This window comes from Berghia stephanieae, chromosome 2 (genome assembly GCF_034508935.2).
Source record: "Berghia stephanieae isolate SIO BIC M18660-M18661 chromosome 2, UCSD_Bste_1.3, whole genome shotgun sequence".
Lineage (NCBI taxonomy): Eukaryota > Metazoa > Mollusca > Gastropoda > Nudibranchia > Aeolidiidae > Berghia > Berghia stephanieae.
This window is the reverse complement of record NC_088361.1, coordinates 107,178,303-107,189,264: the sequence shown is the minus strand read 5'-3', so window position 1 is coordinate 107,189,264 and position 10,962 is coordinate 107,178,303. Positions and strand designations below refer to the sequence as shown.

Below are 10,962 nucleotides of genomic sequence, written 5' to 3'. Positions count from 1 at the left end.
TAACTTAAATCTGAAGAAATGGGAGGACAGTTTACTGAGAAATGAGATAGAAACGAACAAATAATGAAATTTAATGTCTGACTGACTGTTTGTTTTACGGCGCTTGCAACCCAGTTAGGTCGTAACAGCGATAGTAAAATGGTATAGTAAAAAGTTCTTGAATTATAATTAAAGCACCCAAGAATAAGTAAGACAAAGGGGAATCAGTTCAAAGAGGGAACAGGTGTATATTCCAAGAGCACACTCAGTGTACTTAAGTTTGAATCACCTAAAAGTCTTATCCTGTCACAAGGCCAGGTCCCCACTAAGAGGAATACACTCAAATGTTTATAAATCATGTATTATGTGTAAATAAAACATAATACAGTGCATAACAGAGAGATGAAAAAAAATATCATCTCCCAAAACTAACTATACATTTGAATATTTCCTTCTCAGCCAGTGTATCTGGCCAGGGCGAGGACAAAACCAAGTAATCTCATTCCAAGAAAAAGACAGAAAGCAAGTTGGAAAACAGATATAGGGGGATAGAAGACACCGTAAGTACCTCCCTGCCCACTATGGGAGGTCAAAAACCTCACCCAGAACAGAGATGATTTACAAGACGAAAAATATAATCTCCCAAAACTACACTGACTGTGTCCCTCCCAGCCAGGGTATCCGTATACTCACTAGGGAACAAAGTCACAAAGACAGAGTAATTGTTTTTGTTTTTGTTTTGTTTTTGTTTGTTTTTAAGGGTTTTACGGCGCTTGCAACACATTAAGGTTTTATATCAGCGCCAGTAAAAAGGAAGAAAATGGATAGTAAAAAGTTATAGAATTACATTTAAAGCACCCAAGAAAAGGTAAGACAAAGGGGAACTGGGAAAAAATAGGGATCAGATGTAGATTCCAAGAGCATACCACCAATGTACTTAGTTTGAGATCATCTATAAGTCTCATCCGGACACAAGCACATAATCCATCAGAGAGGAACACACTCAAATGCTTACATTATATACTAAAAATAACAAATATAATAATACATAAGAGAGATGATTTACAAGGAAAAAAAATATCATCTCCCAAAACAATAACTATGCATTTGACTGTTTCCCTCCCAAGACTCCAACCAGGGCCAGGACAAAAGCAAGTAACCTCATTCCAAGACAAAGACAGAAAGCATGTTGGAAAACAGATATAAGAGGATAGAAGACAGTATGGACCTAACTGCCCGCTATGGGAGGTCAGGATCCCCACCCAGGTTTTTGTTTTTAATGGTTTTACGGCGCTTGAAACACATTTAGGTCATATCAGCGCCAGTAAAAAGGAAGAAAATTGGATAGTAAAAACATTCTAGATGTGCAATTAAAGGGACTTGAGGAACAAGTAAGACAAAGGGGAATGGTACAAATAGGGAACAGATGTAGATTCCGAGAGCATACTATCAATGTACTTAGTTTGAGATCACCTTAAAGTCTCACCAAGACATCGGCACAAGATCCCACTAAATGGAATACACTAAAATGTTTACATATTATATGTTAAGAATAAACCAAAATAACTATATAACAGAGAGATGATTTACAAGGAAAAAAATATCATCTCCCAAAAATAATTATACATTTGACTATTTCCCCCTCAACCAGGGTATCCGACTAGGGCCAGGACAACACCAAGTAATCTCAGTCCAAGACAAAGACAGAAAGCAAGTTGGAAAACAGATATAGGGGGATAGAAGACACAGTAAGTACCTCCCTGCCCACTATGGGAGGTCAGGAACCCTACCCAGAAAGACAGAGTAAATGAATAGGCGAGATAGCGCATCATCCATCACGACTTGCCCTGACCCTTTTGCTTGTTTTTAAGGGTTTTACAGCACTTGCAACACATTATGGTCATATCAGCACCAGTAAAAAGAAGAAAATGGAATAGTCAAAATATTCTAGATTTACAATCAAAGCACCCAAGAAAAGTAAGTCAAAGGGGAATCGATTCAAATAAAGAACAGATGTAGATTCCCAAAGCATATCATCAATGTACTTAGTTTGAGATCACATGAAAGTTTCATCCAGACACCAGCACAGGATCTCACCAAGAGGAACACACTCAAATATTAACAAGATATGTTCAAAACAAAAATATCATGATCAGTCTATAAGAGAGAAGTGATTTTCAAGGAAAAAGTATCGCCTCCCAAAACTAACGCTTAACATATTACTGCTTCCCTCTCAGCCAAGGTCTTCGGCAAGGACCAGGACAAATCAAGCAAGGGTATAAAAAAACTGGACATTTTTTTTCTCCAGATTTTTGCCGTCTTGACTTCAGGCTCTTGATCAGCGTCAAGTTTACAATATGCTTGATGTCAAAAGTTATGTGTCCCCTCTAAAAATTGTTGAAATTAGAAATAAATTTTTAGTAATGTATTTTTCAATCGGGTGAGTCACGAAGCGACTTCATCATCGACATATATATCCATCAACTTCGCACGACATGTGATTGACAGGAACCAAAGCCTTGACTACGCGATGACGGGTGTGGGTATTGATGCTGCACGTTTAAGTAAAATACTCAACAATATCTGCCAGCTAGATATAACGTTGCAACACACAAAATTGTGTGTAATAATAATATTATGTTTTGTTTTTAAGAGTTTTACGGCGCTTGCAACAATTAAGGTCATATCAGCGCCAGTAAAAAGGAAGAAAATGGGATAGTAAATAGTTCTTCTAGAATTGTTTGTTTGTTTTTAAGGGTTTTACGGCGCTTGCAACACATTTAGGTCATATCAGCGCCAGTAAAAAGGAAGAAAATGGGATAGTAACAAGTTATAGAATTATAATTAAAGCACCCAAGAAAAAGTAAGACAGAGGGGAACTGGGAACAAATAGGGATCAGATGTAGATTCCAGGAGCATACCACCAATGTACTTAGTTTGAGATCATCTAAAAGTCTCATCCAGACACAAGCCCAGGTCCCAACTAAGAGGAATACACTCAAATGTTTACCAATCATATAATATAATATGTAAACTAAACATAATGCAATGCATAACAGAGAGATGATTTACAAGGAAAAAAATATAATCTCCAAAAACCTATAACTATACATTCAACTGTTTCCCTCCCAGCCAAGGAACTCCGGCCAGGGTCAGGACAAAACTAAGTAATCTCATTCCAAGACAACGACAGGAAACAATTGGAAAACGGGTATGGGAGGATAGAAGACACAGCATGTACCTCCCTGCCCACTATGGGAGGTCAGGATCCTCACCCAGAATAATAATAATAATAATAATAATTAATAATAATAATGATAATAATAATGAATAATTAGATAACAATACTTATAATAATAATAATAATAATAATAATAATAATAATAATAATAATAATAATAATAATAATAATAATAATTATTATTATTATTATTATATTATTATTATTATTATTATTATATTTAATAACAACAATAATAACAATAAATAATAACAACAATAATAATAATAATATTACTAATAATAATAATAATAGTAATAATGATGTTGATAATGATAATAATAAATCTTTATTGTCCACAAAATGGACAATTTTCCGTGGCGTACCTGTTTGTAGCGGTCAGAATATTTACAGCAGGTAAACAAAATTAGACCAGATCATAGGGAAAGAGGGGGTCAAGCTAGGAAAGTCACCAAATTTGAAGTTCCTGAGTTAATTTTCTGAAAAGACGACATAGGCCTGGGGTGCAAAGTCACTCCAGGGAGTGAAATAGTGTTTACCGGTATAATTCTGTTGTTTACCCTAGAGGTAGCATAATTAATAAATCGATCCAAGGGTTTTATAAAATGACATATCTATGCAACGAGCAAATGGAGTATGAAATAGGGGTAGTTTTTGTGACGAAATGAACTTAATTTCTTTTTCTGTTTCAGATCCATGAAAAGGAGAGAAGCATTAACTGTATAAAAGGGAAATCAATCATTACATCCAAAAACATCTTCATTTAAGGTTTTTTAAAAATAAATTATAAATAAAAAAATAAAAAAACAAACAAAGATTGTGGCAGTGTCAGATTACAAATGTAAGCAATAATAACAAGACTTAAAATAGAACCGTATTTCAGTTTTAAAGTGACTAGATTGAAATGTTTGTTGGTTTGTTTTTAAGGGTTTTACAGCACTTGCAACACATCAAGGTCATATCAGCGCCAGTAAAAAGGAAGAAAATGGGATAGTATAAAAAGTTCTAGAATTACAATTAAAGCACCCAAGAAAAGGTACGACAAAGGGGAATTTGTTCAAAAAGGAAACAGATGTAAATTCCAAGAGCACACTATCAAAGTACTTAGTTTGGGATCACCTAAAAGTCTCATCCATACATAAGCACAGGTCCCCACTAAGAGGAACACATTCAAATGTTTGTTTGTAAGGGTTTTACGGCACTTGCTACACATTTAGGTCATATCAGCGCCAATAAAAAGGATAGTAAAAACGTTCTAGATGTACAATTAAAGGGACTTGAGGAAAAAGTAATACAAGTCCCAACTCAGAGAGATACACTCAAATGTTTACAAATCAAAAATAATATGGAAACAAAACAATACAGTGCATAACAGAGAGATGATTTACAAGACAAAAAATATCATCTCCCAAAACTATACATTCAACTGTTTCCCTCCCAGCTAAGATATCCGGCCAGGGCCCGGACACAACTAAGTAATCTCATTCCAAGACAAAGACAGAAAGCATGGTGGAAAACAGATATGGGGGGGGGGGGGGGGGGGGGGGGGGGGGGGGGGGGGGGATAGAAGACACAGTAAGTGCCTCCCTGCCCACTATGGGAGGTCAGGAACCCCACCCAGCTAGATTGTAATATTCAAGCTGGGATAACAAATCCTCTACATAATGAGCACATAATGATTTAATTTTCCATTTCACATAAATGTATTATTAATACAAATAGAATACTTACCAAAGATTGAAAATTCAAATTTATAGTTTTGAGTCAACTTCAGGCAAACAACGATTTATAATATAATCAACTTTTTCAGCATTTCAAAATACAAATACACTAAGCAACCAATGTATCTGATTCACAAGAATTTTGAATTTAAATATTTTGTTGCTGAGAATTAGTAATTCTAACTAAAAAATGTTAATATTACTGGTCGCATTGTGATCAATCTAAACCCAGTCAGAAACTTTTCACCCTTGTATGGACTCCAAAGTGAAAAAAATAATTTGCCATTGAATATTTTTATAATTTATATGCTCCCCTTGGTGTTGAATACAGTCAAAAATAGTAATTGGAACGTCGCTTTATTGAAAATGCTGCTTAATTGGAACAGTCTTCCTGTGGTGGATTTTTTCTTATAATTTGTACTGGTTGATCGCAATGAATGAAGATAAATTGTAACAATTTCAGACATTTCACATATGTTGTAAAAATTCTTTTCAGGTAATCAAAAATATACCTATCCTTACTGAGATGAACAGCGACGGAGTAATCCTGTATCTACAAATGATCAATACCCAAACCCTTTTTCATGGTATTATGTTGTAGTCCTACCATTTGCTGTTTTTTTTGTTGTTTTTTTAAAGGGTTTTATGGCGCATGCAACACATTAAGGTCATATCAGCGCCAGTAAAAAGGAAAAAAATGGGATAGTAAAAAGTTCTAGAATTACAATTAGATTACAGTCAGATTCATTTGACCTGGTGGTTGTTTTTTGTTTTGTTTTTAAGGGTTTTACGGCGCTTGCAACACATTTAGGTTATATCAGCGCCAGTAAAAAGGAAGAAAATGGGATAGTAAAAAGTTCTAGAATTAGATTTGAAGCACCCAAGAGAAAGTAAGACAAAGGGGAACGGGCAACAAATAGGGATTAGATGTAGATTCCAAGAGCATACCACCCATGTACTTAGTTTGAGATCACCTATAAGTCTCATCCGGACACAAGAACAAAATCCGACAAAGAGGAATACACTCAAATGCTAACATTATACATTAAAAATAACATATAATAATACATAACAGAGAGATGATTTACAAGGAAAAAAATATCATCTCCCAAAACAATAACTATGCATTCGACTGTTTCCCTCCCAGGCAGGACTCCGACCAGGGCCAGGAAAAAAAAAAAGTAATCTCATTCCAAGACAAAGACAGAAAGCATGTTGGAAAACAGACATATGGGGATAAAAGAAACAGTATGTACCGCCCTGCCCACTATGGGAGGTCAGGATCCCCACCCATTGACCTGGTGGAGGAATATAGGTGTATTGACACTCCATATAAAATTGTGGTAATAGTAACAGGATAGGGTTACTCATTCTCTTTCATTTGTCATCATAACTACATACATGTAATGTTAAATGTTAAAAACGGAAGACAAAATATCTAACAAACAAATGAAACAATGCTCTGAATTACCACAATATTTAGCTAATATACATGTGTGTAGTCCTGATAGGTTGTTCCATTTATAGAAGCCACTCAAGGAATCAGTTAATTGGAACAATGTCACAGGACGGCGTTGTCCCAATTAAGCAGCTTGTTCTTTATCACTGGAAAGTATGAATGTTATTTGGAAACTTAAAAAAATAGGAACTACCAAGACGATTATTCAAAATGAAAACTTATGACCCAAATTGTCAAAGCTATTAAAAGAGATATCAAATTCTATTCCTTGCCCTTAAAGCTCACTCAGATGATTTACAATAATTTAAACACATTTCTTCTGGAAAATGAATATTGCAACTAAAAAATTACATCTACAATAAAAAGTGATGATGTAACATTTTATAAATCTTGATTCATATGGGGTTTTTTGTTTGTTTGTTGCTTTAGGTCTCTTCCAACACAATTGAGGTTATATGAGAGACCGCTGAAACAAAAAAACAAGCAATCTAACAAAAATAGTACAAATGTAAATCAAAATCATAACCTAAAGATATCATAAGCTAAATTATAAATAACCAAGAACATACAGGCAGAAGATTTACAGAAAAAAAATATCCCCTGTCAAAAATACAATCACAAACCAAAGAAGCAGGATAGGCTAGTAAAGAGAAGAAGAAACGACATCACTATCGGATCGTACACCCATGCGAACATCATAGGTATATGATTCAAGGGTGATGCTCCCATCCAACCACCCGCCTTGATTCATATGGGGTTTAAAACTATACTGCAGCCAAAATGAATTGAACAATTGACTCTGATACGTTAAATTATATTGGCAAACAAAGGCCTTCTAATCAATTTTTGGCACACCAAATTTAATGGCACTGTAAAAAAGGAAGTAAGCGTGTATTTCACAGTTAAACACACAGTCATTCCAATAGGACATGCGTAAACTTTTGAAAGGAAATCTCAAGTGGGTACATCATTTCAAAGCATAAACAAAAATGAAAACTATAGCATCAATAAATTAAATAGTATATAATACAAATATGTATAAGCATTTTTTTTTATTCATATAGATATGAAAATGTAATATAGTTTGATGAGTTATGTATGTTGATGCTTTTACAGATTGATGTTTTATGAATAGCAAGGTAAAGAAAGGGAGAATGCATGATGATCACTACAACACTTCGAGCTACATGCGCCTAAGGAAAGGAGAGAGAAAAGAGAGTAGTTGAAAGAATAAGTCATATGACCCGCAGCAAACTTGTCTTGTCTTGTATGAGACAAACTAGACTCACAAAGGAAGAAATGACCATGCTATAAGTAAGTGTATATCAATCATCACTATAAAAAAGCAAACAAATAAGCTTATTCAAGATATAGTATGTCATGATTGGAATACAGGGCCCCTTGGTTAAACTTGGGACTCAAAATTTTGCAAACCTTTAATAGCAGTTGATAATTTCTTTTATCTTCTTAACTTTAACGCGTGAAATTCTTGGTTGGTGTATTCTCTCACATGTGATGTGCATTTTCAGGAAATGCAGTCTGGGGAAGAAGTTCAAAGTTTGATAGTGTGTGAGGGACATCGGTATTTAATTTATTAGAATGTCCATGAATATAAGAAGCCAGAGAAGTCGGACCTGAATTGTAAGTTCTTGGGTAAACTAAAGGATGACTAGAGTTTGTTTTAAGGTTTTGATGATTTTGGGAATTGTGCACTGCAATGGGCATGTGAGGTTCTGACCTCAACATCTGAATGTTATTATGCTGCATGGGAGTTTTGTTATCAGATAAAGAAATCTGAGATTCAGAAGGAATAACATCACTGCGAGTCAAATGATTAGAAAGATCATGACTATGATATAAATAGGCATCTCCTTTACTGGAGCTTAAATCATTCCTGCTTGAATGAGCATTATGTCCATGACTTACACTCAAACTATAAGTTGGTGGTATTGCTTCAGAGAAAAGATATCTTGAATCATGGGGAAAGGACATGAGAGTATCCTTTTCATGAGATATTGGTGGAAGCTTTTGTTGGGTCATACTTGTGCTTGTGACGGTAAGATTGCTTGTTGTGGAGGTGCTGTGAGTGCTTGAAGATATGGAAATAGACATTGGGCCAGAAGACATTTGATCTGATGTTACTGGGGAGGAATGATGATGACGATGATTCTGATCCTGCTTTTGTTGTTGTTTGGGTATTTGACATGAATGTTGGAGCTTCTGGTGAATTATATCTGGTTTCACAAGTTCAGGCTGGTTGGAATGAAGCTCTGCTTCATTTTGAGATTCCATCGGCTGCAACTGCTTATGTGGTTCAGAATGATTAGATGTTGCCTTGGTGGTTCTCATTCCCTCATTATTATGGTACATGTCAGTTTCTGTGCCAGAGTCTGAATCCTCCATGTTGAACTGGAGTACATCTTTAATGTCACTCATTGTGGCACAAACTTCTCCATCATTTAGATTTAAATACATCATCACATTGCTTTGACGGTGCTCACGAATATGCTGTAATAGCTGGGTTCTCAGCATAAAACTTTTTCCACACATGCAACAAGAGTGTGGGCATTCTCCAGTGTGCTCACGTCTGTGCACAACAAGATGATCTGCTTTTCCAAATCTTTTACCACAATCATTACAAGGAAACTGTCCATTTTCAACTTTAACAACATCTTCATCTATAAATTTTTCGACTTTAATGGATTTTTCAGTTTCCTTGTCATGTTTTCTCATGTGTTTCTGCAAATATTCCCTGTCCTTGAACATTTTCCCACACACTCCACAGAATATTGGGATACCATCAGCAGTTGATAAAGCTGCATCAGTGGATGATAAATCTCCAGTCATGTGTGAAGCATAATGAACCGTTAAGAGGGACTGGGATAAGAATGATTTCCCACATACTTTACATGTTAAAGGCAAGGGATCTGAATCTGAATGGGACAACATATGAGCTTCTAAATGAGATACACGGCCAAACTCCTTTCCACAGACGTGACACTGGCGGCCATCTCTTTCTCTATGCGATGCCATGTGCCGATTTTTATTATTTATGTCATCAAAAAATTTTCCACACTCTTCACATTGGAGATTACCCTCTTCCAAGTGTGCCACATGGTGTTTGAAATATTCCATGACATCTTGAAACACAAGGCCACATAACTTACACTCATATTTCCCTTCTTTAGCATGGGTTCGCATGTGAACTTTAAGGACACAAGACTGGGAGAAATCTCTCTCACATAGACCACATTTGTAGGGTCGTTCCCCTGTGTGTACACGAAGATGAACTGATAAAACAGATGCTGATCTAAAATATCTCTCACAAAATTCGCACTGAAATTGCTTATGAACCCTTCTATGTTTCTCCAATTCATACTGAGTTGGAAACGCTTCTTCACAAATTCCACAAGGGTAACAAATTCCCTCTGCTCCGTGAGTTTTCATGTGCTGCTTGAAAGGAACCCAGTCTGTGTATCTACGACCACAGTCACTGCATTGAAGATCTTGATGATGCATACTTGACAGGTTATGTACAAGGGAGTGGATATTCAATTTCTTGCTATTCTCAAATAACTTCCCGCAAATGTGACAACAATGATGCTTCCCTTTTTCATGACCAAGTGTATGCTTCTTGAGTCTATGACGAGTATAGAACTGTCGGCCACACAGCTGTATAGGACGAAAAAGAAATATATTGCTTCTGAATACAAATATGACTAAATAAATATTTTAAAATCAAAGCAGTATTCATTTCATAGTACAATCAAGTTTGGACTGTCATGATTTTTTTTTTTTCAATAGATGTGTGTTGGCGTGTATAGGGGGGGAGAGAGAATTAAAATCTACACAATTGAATTAACTCACTCAATCCTAGAGTTTCTTGCTACTTTTCAAAATTGGAGAAAAAAAATGTATTATAAATGAGCATGTACATAGATAGTTTTATTCAAATACCATGAAGATGTAAAAACTAAAAACAATAGCTTTGATACTACACCTATAATTGTCTCTTAAAAATGTAATAAATAGGCATGGGGTAAAAGTAACCAGGTAAACTAGGGATATAGTCGGTGTTAGGGTTGAGTGAGTTAAGATGTAATCTATATCAACTAAAAAATATATGTATTCTTTCCTCCACATTCAATTACACTGCTTATAATAGTGTTGTCTGACCAGATTCCTGTTGCAAAGTGTAGGACTGTCTAACATTGTATGAATCCTTTAAAAAATGTTTTTCTTAAAATTGTTTTTCAATCTTCTTGATATTTTTAGTGATTGTAAGATATTTACGTATATCTTGTAAGAGCCTCAACTTTTTTTTTCTTCTTTTTTTTTTTTATATGTATCAGTCATAGGTCATTATCCAGACTTTTCAGGGGATACAATCACTTAAAAATATTGAAACTGTCTCCTTTATTTCATAAAGTGAATTTAATTAAACCTGCATTCACAACAATTTATAAGATTTTCCTATTTAAAAATAAAATTTAGAATCAATTGATCAATAAGTAAAAGAGACGTTTTTGTTTTAGAAATTGGCTTTTGCTATATTTTTGTTG

The 10,962-nt window shown here is 35.1% G+C and overlaps 1 protein-coding gene across 1 annotated transcript in view; it reads right to left on the bottom strand.

The window, feature by feature from the left end:
- Positions 1-4,771: 4,771 nt before the first annotated feature.
- Positions 4,772-10,962, bottom strand: part of LOC144966182 (uncharacterized) — a 40,408-nt gene continuing 34,217 nt past the window's right edge. The window contains exon 7 of the mRNA XM_078902335.1: positions 4,772-10,072. Within this exon, the coding sequence (XP_078758461.1) occupies positions 7,907-10,072 (2,166 nt within the window). The 3' untranslated portion in view covers positions 4,772-7,906. The remainder of the gene's footprint in view (positions 10,073-10,962) is intronic.